This window comes from Haliaeetus albicilla, chromosome 14, assembly GCF_947461875.1.
Source record: "Haliaeetus albicilla chromosome 14, bHalAlb1.1, whole genome shotgun sequence".
NCBI lineage: Eukaryota > Metazoa > Chordata > Aves > Accipitriformes > Accipitridae > Haliaeetus > Haliaeetus albicilla.
This window is the reverse complement of record NC_091496.1, coordinates 3,037,273-3,052,854: the sequence shown is the minus strand read 5'-3', so window position 1 is coordinate 3,052,854 and position 15,582 is coordinate 3,037,273. Positions and strand designations below refer to the sequence as shown.

General features: G+C 47.5%; 1 protein-coding gene across 2 annotated transcripts in view; it reads right to left on the bottom strand.

The window, feature by feature from the left end:
• PLXNA4 (plexin A4) overlaps positions 1-15,582 on the bottom strand; it is a 455,411-nt gene that overhangs the window by 420,208 nt on the left and 19,621 nt on the right. For both annotated transcript variants that reach the window (XM_069801537.1, XM_069801538.1), the window contains exon 2: positions 3,364-4,627. In XM_069801537.1, coding sequence (XP_069657638.1) covers positions 3,364-4,542 — 1,179 coding nt within the window. In that variant the 5' untranslated portion in view covers positions 4,543-4,627. The remainder of the gene's footprint in view (positions 1-3,363; positions 4,628-15,582) is intronic.

The following is a 15,582-nucleotide window of genomic DNA, read 5'->3' as shown; positions in this document are numbered from 1 at the left end:
ATCATGTAGGGAGAGAGAGGACTCTCCGTCGCTGGAGGTTAAGAACAGGTGAGACAAACATCTGTCAGAAATGTTATAAGTAGGGCAGAAGGGCAAATCAGATGACCTCATAAGACTCTTTTTTTTCCCAGCCTCATTTTTCTCTCATTATATGAATTTCTAAGCATTTGGGGTCAAGTGTACTGTTTAAATATAAGTTATTATCCTGTATTTGCAGAGAGGAGAACCAGAGGTGTATTACCTGGAACTGTTCATCACCTGAGTGAACATCGCCAATTTGCAAATCAACCGCCTAGACATAAAAATCCATCATTTTTTCCTGATTTATGCTGAAGATTAATAGGAGGACAGCTATAACACAGGGACATGGGAGGAATGAACACTGAGGATCCTCCATTCATCTCTGGACTTTTATTATTTCCCATTCTGGAAATTCTTCTATCACACTGCTAACATCTGCAACACGCACACGTGGTTGGTACGAGAGAAGCACAGGCTCCTACACAGTTCCGTCTCTGTCCTTTGCCTTCACATGGGGTTTGCAAACCAGACCAGGGCAAGTCTCCAGGACATGCAGCCCCGCGGGACATCTGGAGACCCAACGCCTCCTGCTGCACGTTGACCGTGAGACGCAGTGGGTCCAGCCCAGCTGGGTGCCAGGTCCTACCTGACCTCAACTTTCCCAGCTCCACCAGCTGCATCAACAAAGCTGCCTGACCAGAGAAGCTGCTGACTCTGCATTGTACTACTCCGGCCAAGCGCACCGTTCCCCCACATCCCTGTAATTATTTGTGTGCGTATTGCAGGTTAGGAGAGCTGTGCTGGGAATGGTCCCCAAGAGACTTCTCTTGCCCTGAAGTGGCCTTGAGCAAGCATTGCACCAAGGCAGGAACAGAAGCATCCTAACATGTGGATCCCCTTTGAGTCAGCTATCGCCCTATTAGAAAAATATTTGTTACCAAAAGCCAGACATGACCACGCACCAAGATGTGAGGACAGTGCGGTGAGTCCAGCTCCATAATCCATGGTCATAAAGTTAATACCACAAAGCAGGGCTGGAATACGTCTTCTAACAGGGTTTCTCTGCAATGCTTGGTGAGGGTTTCCCACAGCTCATCTCTACCCTTCTGCTCAATGCCAGGCACATCAGCTGTGTCTGTTCCCATGCAGGATTTTGGCTGCTGAAGGCAGGGCAGCAGAGCTGAAGTTCAGGTCCAGCCTTGATCGCAGGCAGGTTAAGCCTCTATTTGCACCAGCAGAGAAATATTTGACATCCACACAAAACCAGGGAAAGTCTCACTGATGGCTTTGTAATTGGTTTTAGAGCTGCTTCAAATACATGCACTAAGAGGCAGAGCAGCAGTGCTGGTGGATGGCTGGCAAGCAGGACATCAGCAAAGGAGACGAGGCCCCCACAGCCATATATCCAGGCTCCAAAATACTTCACCAACCATCAAATATTTTCCAAGCTTAGCGGCTGGACTCTGCAACCCTTACAGCAGCCAAGTCACTAATACCTCTTCCCTCGGGCAGCACAGCTGATCTCAGGCAGGGCTTGCCAGCAGCTCTAAGTAGGCTCATTTAAGGAGAGGACAGCCCACTTAGTTACACTTTTCAGACTCCTGTTTTTTATTCAAGGATCTCCAGGCTTTTTCTCCAGCTGAGAAGCATTAGCATCTCTGATGCACAATGAAGAAATGCAGTCACAAATATGCTCCAACAGCACCCAGTCCCTGGCTCCTTGTCCTCTCCCCAACCTCTGCAGTCCCGTCCCTCCAAATTCGGTCTGATATATCAGTCTTCTTGATATGGGACTCACCCCAAGGGACAGAAGAAAGCTGTTGGCCTTTTTGCTCCTGTCTAAAGCCACAGAAGCTAGGTGAGTGACAGGTTTCAAACCTCCTGATTTGAGAGGTCCAGTATTGCAAATGTTAGTACAGAGCAGAAGCAGAGCAGATTTGCAAATGCATGGAGAGAGGCTTAACAGCCCAGGAAAGAAACTCCAGTGGGAAGCTCCCAGCTTAAATCTAAAGGCAGTTCTTTGAATGTGCAGAGGGCTTGAGGCTAAACAAAAAAAATCAAAGCCAGATTTGGGCACAGCCTTTCTCCCTGTACAATACTCCATAGGGAGCTTTGCAGGTCTAGGCAGAAGACATCCCAACTAAAATGAAGGAACTGTCCCTCTGCACGTTCGGTGTGGGAGCATGAGAGCAGTGCAAGGTCAAGCAACAATGCTGAGGGCACTGGTGTAAAGGGGAATTAGGGCAGGGTATGGCAGGATCGGTCTCCCTGCAATGAAATTTCCGTCTGCGCTCCTCTTGGTCCGTCCTTGTCCCGCAAAGGGACAACAGCAGGGATCCCCCAGCAAAGGAGGCTTGAGTACAAAGGAAGGCCAGAGCAATCCCACATCCTGAGCCCTGACTGCCTTCAGATTATGGGGCAGGAAAGCGCTCTGGTGTTTCTCCGTATTCCCTTTGCTCAGACTTGAACTTGTCTCTCACTTGAAAGAGCTAATTAAGGAAGGAAATCAAAGCCCAGAGAAGCGGCTATTACAGCAGCCTGGGTGCAGTGCCAGCTGTAATGCTGATTTCTGTGCATGGTATCAAAGCCAGCCGTATGCTGGCGGGGCTGACGCAGATTTCTGCAATGACACTTTAGTGAACTGACAGAATAAACTAAGACCATTTCTTAAGACCATTTGTAGGTCAGGTAGACCAGCCTCTTCCCCAATCCTGCCCTTAAATCTTGCAGCAATTCTTCCTTGATCTGCAGCCAGCCCTTAATTTTTCAGTGCGGTGGCAACACAGAGCTGGCTGGAAACCGGAAGATGAAGGACTTTGATGGTTAATGACCAGTGCATCTCAGCCCTAGAAGAATCGAAGCCCTGGCTTCACAAAGCTCCCTGAACAAATTCTGCTCCAACTTCATCCCAGGGAAATAAAATTACACCAGCAGACACAGAAAACAGCACAAGCCATTGACATTATCTAGGTCCTGTTTTGGTTTGAGCCAAGACTGCACAAGAAAATGTGATTTTCTTGTGCAGAAAACCCCTAACGAATTGCACAGTGAAGTAACTACAACAGGCAAATTCCTCCTAAAGGTTTCAAGGCTCCTTGGCTTAGTTCATCAGCAAACATAGCATGCCTGGGGAGGTCAGAAAGTGATACCTTCCTCAGTTTGTCCATGAACAAACTGAGGCATGAACTGGTTAAATTAGGTGGTGTGGTGAGCTGGAGGCAGAGCCAGGACTGGGACTAGGCAGTCTCAGCTCCTTGGTCCCTGCTTTACTTGTTGAGCCATGCTCTAAGATCTGTGAGCATGTGAGGAGGTGAAGGTTGGGTGCTTAGGGGCTTCACTTACCGCACTGCTACAGGGAATGTCCTTGACTTTGAGCCAGGCCAGATCTAATGTGCCCTCTCCCCTGTAGCAGGACTGCAGTCTGTCCTTGATGCGATCGTTGATCTTTTTCAGGACAAAGATGCAAAGAGCGGACTCATCCAAGGACTTCATCTTCCTTTTCTGCCCCTTGGAGAAGACCGTGAAGAGGATATCATCCTCAGGGCCAACACCCAAAGACCTCGCTAAGATGGCTCCAGCCTTAGACAAGTAGGCTGCCTGGAGCAACCGGTACTCCACCCCGTTCTTCTCACAGCCAATGGGCACCTCAACATAGGAGTTAAAGGCTGTGTCCTCCTTACAAAGCCGGACCAGCTTGGAGGTATAAACCTGCTCCTTCGTGGTGGAGCCAGGTGGTGAGATCATCTCAGGCTGCAGAGTCAGGAAATAGACAAAGTTACCACTGCTGAAGCCATAGATGTAGTAGATATCAAAGTCAGGGATGATGGTAAAGGTGTCTGAGGGGATCTTGATCATAGAGGCCACAAACTCATCATGAAAGACATATGCAAACATCCCGTCCGCCTCGGAATTCTTGGTGAGCTTTCTGCTGGAAATAGTGGGGAAATACTCAGGTTTGCCATCCACAGCAGTGGCAATGAACAACTTGTCATCCATGTTGCTGTAAGAAACAATGACTCCAAAAACAGAGCCACTCTCATTTACCCCAGAGAGATAATGCTCCTTCTTGTGGAAGGGCTCTCCCAGCTTGAAGAGGTCATCCAGCCTCAAAAGCTTGCAGATGCCCTGGTAAAGACTCCCACAGGCTATCAATCGATTCTCCTTGTAGTCTATGAGGAGCATTTTGTTTATGTTGTTAGTGGGCGTCAAGGGTTCGTTGCAGGTTTGGACTATCCTGGGAGGATAACATTTGGGATTATCTTCATCAGGACCAGTCTGGTGGGTCACCAAGACCTTCAGGTCACTGGAGAGTTTGTAGATCCTGTTGACAGCTCCCAGGTAAATGTGCCCAGTTCTTTCGTCAACTACCAAGTGGTTGAAGTTTCCCTCTGCTTGGTCTCCAGTGAAAGTGATGAAGGGCCTCTTTGGATGGAGCGGCTGCTGCCTACCAAGAGGCGACACTGTGGTGGATAGCAGGAGGTGAGAAACCAGGCAAGTCCATTTCCACATGGCTGGTGACATGATTAGAAAGGTTTGTATTCCCAAGGGAACGAGGATTAAAAGCTGTAAGAGTCTTCAAAACACCAATTCCCTGGCAGATTTTGTCCTACAAGCAAAGAGAAAAGAAAACAAAAGTACATTACTATGGAGTATTCCTTCCTCCTCCCTCCTTCACAACCATGCCATCATCAGAGCGTATTTAATTGCTAATCCTCCCTTTCTCGTCTCTGAGCTCTCTACTTAAAACCAGCACAAAGGGAGCCCTCCTGAAAGAAAAGATGCTGGTAGAAAGAGCAGAAATCACATAGCAGAATAATAAATCGGCACCCTTTTACTCTCCATTACACACACACGTGGCCCATGGTGCAGCACAAAAATTCACTGGAAGCCAGAGCAGTGCAGAAGGCTACTGGTAGAAACATCAAGCGGTACTGCTGTTTGCACTGCCAACTTTCACCCAATTGTGTATTTGCTATCTAAGAAGACAGGACTGGAGACGGATTATTATCCTGCTCTTCTGGATGAGGGTCTGAAGCCTAGAGAAGGTCAGGGACCTGCCTACAGGGACAGGTCCAGATGGATGCTGAGCTCTTTTGCAACCCTTGATGTTTGCCAGGAAGAAGCCAGCTCTGGTCTGACATTAACATCGTTTCAGGGGCACCTCAGTCCAGAGTGGGTCTGTTTGAACAGGCTGTCTGTGGCTTCCAGATCAAAGCTGCCTCATGCCGGTCCAGCTTGGAGTACAGATGTAGGAGTTGTGGTGTGCCAGCCCTCACAGCCACATCTACAAAGGGCATGCAGCCAAGCAGGGAGGAAGCTGAGCACCAGGTCTCCTCCGTCCCCTGGGCTCTCACCACGAGACTGCTCTCCACCCACTGTACAGCCAAGAAAACACTGTCTAAAAGAGATACAGTTCCCCTGGGCATCTCAGATGAATGAGGAGAAAGGGGTTGCCTGACGATTAGCAGTAATAAAGGCTAAAGGACCACGAAGTAGGAAAACTAATGACCTAGGGACCAGCCTGGTGACTTTCCAAAGAGACTGAAGAGGGCTTCCTTGCACCGCTCAGTCTCTTAAAATCTCCCAGGTTTTAACCAGGGTGGTAGGAGCACTATGGGGTTCAAACAGCTTCTGTAATTTGGTGAGCACATCACCAAACCCCATCCTCGTGCCATGCAAATGTATCTTCCTATTCAGCACATCCATCTGCTCCCTGTTTCTTCACTTTTTCGTGGCTGCTTCTGTACCAAGAATAGCTTTGGCCCTTTATGGCCCCACAGAGCATGTGGGAGATGGAATCCCACCATCTCGTGTCCCACAAGCCAAGCTCCTTGGTGAGCGCTGACTGCACAGCCCTTGTTACTGTCGGCCAGGCTGAGGCACACAAGTCTTTCCTCCCTCCATCCCTCTTTAACATCCAGGTTAGAATTTCACAAAACTGTTCTTGATTTTAGAAAGGACACGAGCCAAACCCCAGCTCCCCTCCTGCAGGCCAGTGTCCTATCACCTCTCTCACGGAGCGACTTTGCTGAAATCAGGAGTGTAACTAGCTGAGCAAAGGTGATGACAGCCAGCCCCATGCAAGTAGAAGGCAAGGAAAAAAAATCACTGTTTGCAGATCCCAGCAGGGAGGAAGATGTGGCAGTGACACAGGTCTGGATTCACAGCTTTTTCAAATCTGTGCAACTCTGCTAATGTCTGTGGAACTGAAAAATTTACTTCAAGAAATAATAAAGAGAAGAAATCCTGCCTTCTTTTGACCTGTAGACTGATTGAATCTGATAATGGAAAGGGTAAGTCTGGGCTTGTAGAGCATCCACCACTTTTATGCCACCCCAAATATTTCAAAATTCTCACAGCAGCCAGAATTTCAAAGCTGCTGTATGATCACCTTCACCTCCCGCTGCCCTCCCTACCGCAGCAGCCGCAGGCATTGGATAGATGACGGACAAAGGTCATTTCACATTTACTTTAGGTGTGTTTACCCTGTTCTGCTTTGCCTTCCTGGTCAAGCAAATATTTAATAAAATCAAGCTTATACTGCAGAGTTTGCAAGACTGTCTTGCGAGCAGGAGAGGATTCGCTCTGCAGGGATACGCAGGCTGGTCACGTAGGCTTTAATAACCTTTATTATGATAGATAGAGCGGCAATGGGATGAGCTCTCCCCGCACAACCATTCCTCTTTCAAAAGAGGCCATCCTTGAGAGAGCAGCAGAAGAGGGAAGCTGTCCCTGTTTGAGTCCTGTGTTCAGAAACATCACGTGGCGACCCTGAACACCGGCTCCCGTCACTTATGAGTTATGATCCATATTTCTAACAGAGACTGGTTTGGTCAGGCACTAGACAGATCTAGGAAGAAATTATTCTTTTCAAGTACTAAAAAGATATCTGTTTTACCCCTATATTTTACTACATTTTGCTCCTCTTAGCCCTGCAGAGTCAGCACAGCTGCAGGACAGGGAAATGGGAACTGCCGTGACCCGGAGACCAAAGAGGTAACGAACAGCCCCTGTTCTGCAGTGGGAGCCCTCTGCCCAAGGGTCATCACAACACCCAAGAGGAGAATTGCAACAACAGGAGGAAATCTGCCCATTAAAATAAGTGACCAACACAACATAAGAGGAGATACGCTCCAGACGTGAAATCTTTGAGGCCCAAGCGGGTGAGAATCATGACTGACTTTGAGGTGAGACTGTCACTCGTAGAGGAAGGGGATGGTGAGGGGAATGTTCCTCCAGGCAAAGACAGCAAATTTGATCTGGAAACCAGAGACACCACAGTGAGAAAAGGAAGGTTGGATGAGGAGTCCCTTTTGCAGCAGACAAGGGAGCTTCAAAAATAGTGAACCTCATGGGGGAAGATGCTCCCCTGCAGAGGAAAGAGCATCAACAGTCTGCCAGCACAGATAGCCACCAAGCAAGCACAGGAGCAGCCTTTTGGGACAAAGCAGGGAGACCAGGAGCCCAAGGCTATCTTGACATCTTCCATCAGCCATCTGAGTGACCCTAGGAGCAGGATTTTCTCTCTGTACACTGCTGGCACTCACTCCTTCTCTCCCATCTGCTCATGTTGTTTGCCCTGCACCCTCTGTCCAGGAGTCCCAATCAGTACTTGAGCCTCTAAGGGTTATAATTTATAATTTGGCTTAATTAATAAATAACAGCAGAGGGCAGAGGCAAGGAGGAGTGGGTGTTTAGCTTGCAGAATAGAGCAGGGTTTGTACTACCCCTTAGAGGATGCACCAAGGAGAAGGGGGTTATGCATGTCTTTTTATTACCCACGTCTGGATAGCAGAAATCTTAGCAGCTGGGAAGACAAATAATGCAGTGCCATAGACATACCCAGTCTCTTAGACTGCTTGGTCTGCAAGAGACTAATTATATTACAAGAAAAAAACCAATAAACAAAAGGCCAAAGTGAGCAGGCAGTGAGGTCTGAGCTTAGGCTCCGAGCTGGGTATTTCCAAAATAAACCCAAATTGCCTTCCCACAATGACCAGACTCACTCGTCTTCCCTTCAGAGACGTGGCCAGCAGCGATGCCATGACCCAGCGTACAGGGCTCCTGTGCGAGACCAGACTGTCCCTCTGAGCAGCTCTACGTGGCTCCTGCCACAACAGCCTCTTCACCAGCACATTCAAGGTCCCTGGGAAGGTCACACAGCCTTTACAGCCCCAGGGATCTGTAGGGAAAGACCTTTTGTCAAAAAGCCACCCTTCTTTGTCTTCTGCTGTCAGGAATAGCTGTCCCTCTGCTCTGCTGCACCCTTCACATGCAGTGGCTCTGCTGAGAGGATGCCACAGGTCATAACAATACTCTAAAGGCTTTTCTTTAAGACTGGATCTCCTGGATGAGTCTCCTCATCATCCCACAGCATAAAAAAGCTGAGTCTCTGCCTACCTCCTTCTCTGACCATGGTTAGGCTGTGGTGTTACACAACCTTCGTGACACATAGCAATCCCAAAAGAAGATATCATTCTTTTTTCCAGAAGTAGTGCTACACCAGATCTGAACCTAGCCTGAACATGAAATTGGAGCAGAGGAAGCCTTCTCGCAAATCCAGCTGTTTCAGACAGGGTTCCATTGATGGTCAGAGGTCTCAGAGTCAGCTCCCACACAAGGTCTCGCACCACAATCCTGCCTGTGGAACTAGGGTCCTACTCCATGGCTTTCAAATAACACATTCCCCATAAGACTTCTTGAATTCACACAATTTGGTTTAAGGACTCGTTTCCTCCTGAAGGACAGCAAGTTATGATGCTACCATACAGCGTGGTTACTTGTTTACTGTAGTTGACTGTTTCCTGCAAACATTAGAGACCACTGAGTTAGAGGGTGCAGCTTGGTTCTGCTCAGGGCTCTCCAGGACAGGATCCCAAGACTCTACAACATGCAACCCTATGGCCAAGAGATGGGGCCCTGGACAAGAAAAGTTTGGATGCAAAAAAGCCTAAGAAGAAGAAACTTCCTTAACTTCTTTTAAGTCGGATGGTGGCCGTTATTAGATAGGAAAGCTAGGGAATGCTGAATACATCCTCAAAGCCCAGCAACTTTCAAGTGGAGAAAGTCAAGAAGGATGCGCTCTGATTGAGGCAGTAGGAATAAATCAGGAACAAAGAGGACACAAAGGACCGGTCTATGAATTGAGAGGGAGGGAAGGACTTGGGAGGAAGCGTACAGGGAGAGGGCAAATAGAGAGCTGGAGCATTCGGTTTTGACTGACAACCTCACAAAAGCCATGGTCATGTCCCTGTACTGGCAACCGGCACAAATCCAACCCCGTTACGAGAGCCCCTGAAAGGAACGTGTCACTGGGTGAACATGGGACATGACAGCATCTCCCCATTTGTCTCAGACACATACAACCCTCCTGCCATCAAAGGTGGTAGACAGATTCACATCCCCAGGTCCCCTGCCACAGCCACATGTTGGCAGCAGGGACGCTGCAAGGTCAGCGGCGAGAGGAGAGCCCGGCTGCAAAAAGCCACGGAAGCAAACCTGCCCAGGGGCTCAGAGCAAAAGTACGTATTAAAATCTAGAACACAGCCAAAACATGCTGAAAAACAGCACTGCGACGGAGGAGAAAACCCACCCCCACCTCCTGCAGAGTGGGTCTGACACCACCCCACCGTCCCGGTGGCTGGTGGGATGGGATCAGTCAGTTCTCCACCGGGCAGCACCTGGGACTCCTGGGCAATGCCGGCGACATGGACTGGGCGGTTAATGAAGCCCAGTGTTAATCAGGCGGCACGCTCCTCTGTTTACTCCTGCTCCGCTCAGGCCCCGTTATTCGTTTCCCAGGATGCGGGAGGCCGTGCAGAGATGCTGACGAGGCAGACGCCCAGCGACGGAGCCAGCACACAGCGATTCAGCACGGAGTGCAGCTACACAATCCCTTTAATCTCAGCTGAAGATTTTTTTTTCCTGTCTTCCTTTAATAAACCCTGATTACCATGGATAGAAGCTTTTCTTTGGGAGTCGACACGGCATGAAAACTCATACAGAGACATTGTCGACAGCTCCCCCAGTAAAGACTGGCTTCTAACTTCAGCTAAACCCTTTCTCCCTGAACTTACAACCTGTCCAACGCCTGACGGAAACTGAAGGCAAGTCTCTCTTTGAGGGCATCCCACACCAGAGTATCTTTTCTTTGGAGCTCACCACAATGAATAGATCCCAGCGCAGGCTGCAGCCTGTCCCAAATAAAGAGATTAATTTCAGGAGTGGCTTGTTTGCAAGGTATTTAAGCTAAGGCGGGACAACATGGCCCTCCCTCATCACACAGCTTGTTCTACTCAGGCACTCAGGTGGTGCCCATCACCTTGTTACCTGTGCATCTGTCAGAAGCGTATTAAATGATGGGATTAACACTTGCCATGAGTGGGACTTTCTCTCTTTTTTCCTGATTCCCCCATGTCATAAAACTGCGTGTGGATGGTGTTTCTGCCTGTGTTTCAGACTCGGTTTCCTATCAGCAAAAGCAGGTCAGAGCTGTGCTCCTTTGTGCTTAGAAGAGAGAGCAGAGAGGTTTGTAATGGTTTCACAGTTCCTCCAGGAATTTGCTACGTGGAGACTCGAATGAAAGAACACAAATATTCAGTGTCACAGAAACAAGAATGGAGTTTTGAGGTCATGGAAATAACCTACAAATCCAGAGGCCGGGGTTAAACTCTCTTTTCTGGAGCAGACTCAGCTATGAGTCTCCATGGCTGAGTGCCAACCTCCACAACACAGGTAACAGTATTTCCCAGTCTCCTGAAAGTATTCTGAGGATAAACCTACTAAAATTATTCCTTATCGCAGTAACTGGGGAAATGTAAACCCCCAGACAAACAAATTATTGTAGCAAGAGCACACAAGGTCATTGATTTTAAGCAAACCATGTCACAACAGTGCCTAACTTCGCTAATCCTACCTTGAGGAATGTCTGTATGAGACCATATAGGTCCAAAGCACGGAGAAAAGCGAAGAATTGCCAAAAGCTAGAGTATCAGGTTGACGTCTGTTTCAAAGTCTCATTCTTGTCCCCAACAAAGCCATTGTACACTCCTGGCTCTCTGTTCTCCCCACCACAAAGTGTTTCTCCACTGTATTTCACTGACGTGCAGCTCTCATGGGGTTGGCAGTGCCAAGCTGGCCAAGAAATTAAAAGGCACTTCACAGGTAAGGAGATCGTGATCACCTCTAGACACAAAGAGGAATAAACACAGCCTCTGCCCCTAAAGGAATGATGAATATTGAAAAGAAAATGAACTGGGTTTCATCCCAGCAGGTCTCCCCAGCTTGTATATCAAGTAGAGCATTTTAGGACAGCCTTGAGGGAAACTGCATTTTCTTCCTCAGAAGTCAACCTTATGCTCACAAATTCCCCTCAAGGTTTCGGGGGCTCTGAAGAGTACCCAAGTGAAGTCTTTAAATTTTCTGGACCTGGTTCAGACGGGAGCCCTCAAACACCACTTTGACCCCAAACAGCAAGGAAGGGGCTCTGACCCCAGCTTTCTCCATGAGTCAGCAGGCAGCTATTTTCTTGTTGGCTGAGGCTGTATAGCACAGTTTATATTGCATTGAATGCCAGTGGGTGGATGTTTCCCCCTGCTTTGCAATCTTGGGAAGATCTGTGAGACACAAGTCCTCTCTCTCAGGCTGAAGTCTTGTAATTAGCACTGTATAAATCCATGAAGAGCCAAATCTTGTAAGACAGGGACCATACTTAGCTGTCTCACAAAAGCCTGGCACAGAGAGTAACTCCATATTCACAGTGACTTTGTGATCACTGGCTATTTCTCTCTCAAGATCTACATGAGACACTGACAAGGATAAAATGTGGGACTTCTTAAAGGAAAAAAACAAAACCTTTAGACTTTGATCTACTGGTTGTTGGAGCACTGAGATCTATATTTGGAGGTGGGGAAACCACTTGCAAAGAAGCCAGGAGAGAATCCCCAGTCTTCAAAGTCTGAGATTTTGCTACATATTCAAAAGGCAGCTGGAGCAGAGCAGCCCAAGAGACACAAGGTAAAACCAACAGGCCTGGGAAAATCAGAGATGATACCAGGATGGGGAATAAGGTTTGGAAATAAAGCTTCAGAGGGACGTAGAGCTGGCGGATTTGCTGCACAAGATCAGGCTATCTGCAAACCAGATGACCTTCAGTTACCAGTGACCAGTACTTGATGGTTCAGAGAATATGAGAAGTTCTCTCAAATGAAGAGCATACAACTGGCCAGCCCAATGGGATTAACGCAGAGCACGGCTGTGTTCTCAGAGAGATCCGGGATCCTCTAGAGTAAGGACCATCGATCCTGCAACTATACCAAACCTTACAGTGGGAAATAGGCTGAACACACAGCAGGAGTAGGAACGTAGAGAAAATGCTGGTAACAATACTATATTACTGGGAGGACAGAGTCAGATAGAGGTGTGATGATTTCTCTTCAGTGATGCAGGGTTTGCAGCAGAGGTTAGAATGGAGTCTCCCTTTACGCTTTAATCAGCATAAAATTTCCTCCTTTCATTTATGGCAGGTATCCAATCCATTTTGGAGCAGCAACCACTAGCTATGGATGGGGCCAGTGAAAAGATCTGACACAGCAAATCCTTCATCTTCAGCTTCCCACGTGAGTGGCTAAAGAGAGCAGATGAGCGAGTACAGTCCCATAAAAAAGGGATGGCTGGACCATCTCAAATTTTAGCCAGATCTCAAGTCCAACACACCCATTATCACTAGTGGGAAGAAGTAGTGCTGGCTGGCATTCGCTCTCCCAAACCTAAAGGAAAGCCGGTGTACTGCCACCTTTAGCAGTATTTTTATAGTGACATCTGTACTAGAGATTATAGGGAAAAAAAATTAGGCATCTCCTTGTTTCATTTTCTCTGCACTTACTAACTCTGACCAAATTCCTAAATGCTTCTGGGTGGGTTTTTATGCACCCATGAATGTCCTGGGCAGACACATGCCATTTATTTTAGCAGTCTGCCTTTTACATGACAGCTCTTCCAGCAACTGGCCTCTATCTTTCAGCCCTTGAGCAGGGCAGATGAGGGACTGTCTTTTTCCATGTTTCTGTAGCACCTAGGGCAATTACGTCCCAATCTGGTTAGTTCATAACTTGCACATGTTAGCTGAAGTAATCATTTCTGCTGACTCCGTGGGCTTGAAAAGAGATCTTTAAGAGATGTTATAAGGCTGACAAGTCCATATTTCTGCCCCAAAGTTCACCAGCCTGAAATTCCAGGCATCTCCTGCAGATACGAGATTGCTACAGAGCATGGTCTCTTCTTTACAAATGAAACAATACAGCACCAAACAGACACTTTTTGAGCAATATTAATCTACTGCATGCTTTACTGGCTTTCCCTTACAAATATAATAAAAACTGCATTAAAATTGTTTATCACTTTTAACCATTCTGACATACAAGTACTTTTTGTCAAGTTCAAAACGAAGCCCGGCTCAGTGCAGCTGCTGTGTTCAGAAAGAGATTCCCCCTGAGAAAAAACCACCCAAGATCAGACCAAACAAGCCATGTCCTGTTCAGAGGACTTTCCTTCAGAGCACTTTGGCTAAAGCCTTCTGTCCCCACTTGACTTGGATTTTTTTTTTTAAGAGGCTGAAGGGCAGTTGAGATGCCACGTGATCCAAAAGGCAAATGAAGGGACAGGACTCTGATGGAGAGCCCCGTGCTTGCGCTAGCAGAGATATCCAGCTGAGACACAATTTCAAGCCCAGCAGCAGCAAGGGGGATTGACTCTACTTGTTGTGCCGATAGCTGTAATGAAGCAGTGTGGACACAGCCCTGATAAGCAGCAGCTTTGCGAGCATTTCGGGGTGGGGGGGGAAGCAGTCTGACATCTATGCCACCACAGTCCCACGATGCTCCATTTTACAGACAATGCAGGAAGACCACAACAGGTACTTTCAGCAGAGAATCAGAAGCAAAACTCACCCCCCCACACCTTCCAAAAAAATGCCTGGATAAGCTATTACTAATTTGCTATTAATTTTCTCTTCCAGTGACTTTGTCACTGCAAGGCAGAGGACAAGCCTAGCTGCTGCCAACACATACAAAGGCCAATGGAAGTTATTCTTAGAGCCCTGCCCGGCTGTTGCTGCAGGATAACTAGCTCCAAATCATGCTTGACAGTCTCAAGATACTGCTGAGCTAGACAGGACACCTATGGTCAGGATCAGATACAGACGAGAGACAGAATTGTGCTAGTATGGGTAAAAAGCTAATCCCATGCTATGTTTGTTAACAAGAAGATTAGAAGAGGACCGATGTTGTATACACACATAAAGGCTGCATTTGCAAGGTGATACACAAATCTATCCTGTACAGCATCCAGACACCTTTATTTTTGCACAAAATTATGCAATTCCTGTAGTCCCAGTGCAGGGCAGTCTGTGCATGCATAATTACACCGAGCATTAGCAGCAACACCTATAGCTCAGGTTGTCTGACATGTTCTGTACTAAGACTCGGTTTTAAGGTCCTCATTACTTTGACAGACCTGAACTGCTCAGGGGACAATTTCTTCAGCTCGGTGTCTGCCTCAGGCTAACATTGCCGTATAAAGTTGCATTCAGAATGGCTTGGGCAATTCTGAGAACTAAATTAGGAGAAAAGTTTTTGCAAGTTATTGATTTTAATTTTTTTTTCCTGTGTTTGACCTTGGTTATATTCTTTCCACTGCCTTACTGAAAAGCTTCCACACTTTGGAGCAGGGAGTAAAAATTGGGAGGGTCATCCCCTGCTGTCATGGGGATCTTCTGGCCATGCCTGAAAGTCTTTCTAAATCTGACCAAAGTACAGCATCTTATAACACATACACTGCACGTAAGGCTTTTGCCTCTTCCACTGCTCCCAGGATGGATCAGACAGCGCTTGGGCTATCACCACAGGAGGAGTAAAACATGCTCAACATCAGGGATGAAGGGACTAAGCAGGTTTTCCCCACGCTTATTCGCTGTGTCAGCTGGAGGCTGTTGTGGTGCTAAGCACTGCTGCTGAGGAAAACTCTTCTGTGCTCCCTGATGGACTTATGCTGCAGCTCAGCTTAATTAACCCAATCGGAAAGCAAAAGAGGAGGATGCTCTGATACAAGGAAGGGATGGATGGAAAGCGGAGGAGGGGGAGAAAACTGGGCAGAGACAATCTAGGAAAAGGATATGAGCAGAGACTGGGAAATGTGGGCAGATTGCAGATTTGCAAGTTCTGTAACCACTGAAACATCCCGTCCTCATGAATGGGGCATGATCCCACAGCTCCTGAGTCCCCCAGTTCCCCTAAGATGGGTTTCCTTCAGCTGCTGACTAGTTACATGAAATTAAAGTACTGGGGAGATGTTTCCATTTTTGCCTTGCTCAAGTGCTTAGAAAATGCATATGAAAACAAAAAATGCCACTGCAGAAAGGAAAAGAAGGAAAAAAAGAGCAGGTAGTTGCTGAATGACTGCAGACTTGTCCAGCATCTTCCCTAACCCTTCTATGTGCATTGAGAAGAGGTTGCAGAAGGTCTTCCTGAGCAAAGGACAATGCTATCGCCTTCCAGTTTTTTCTCA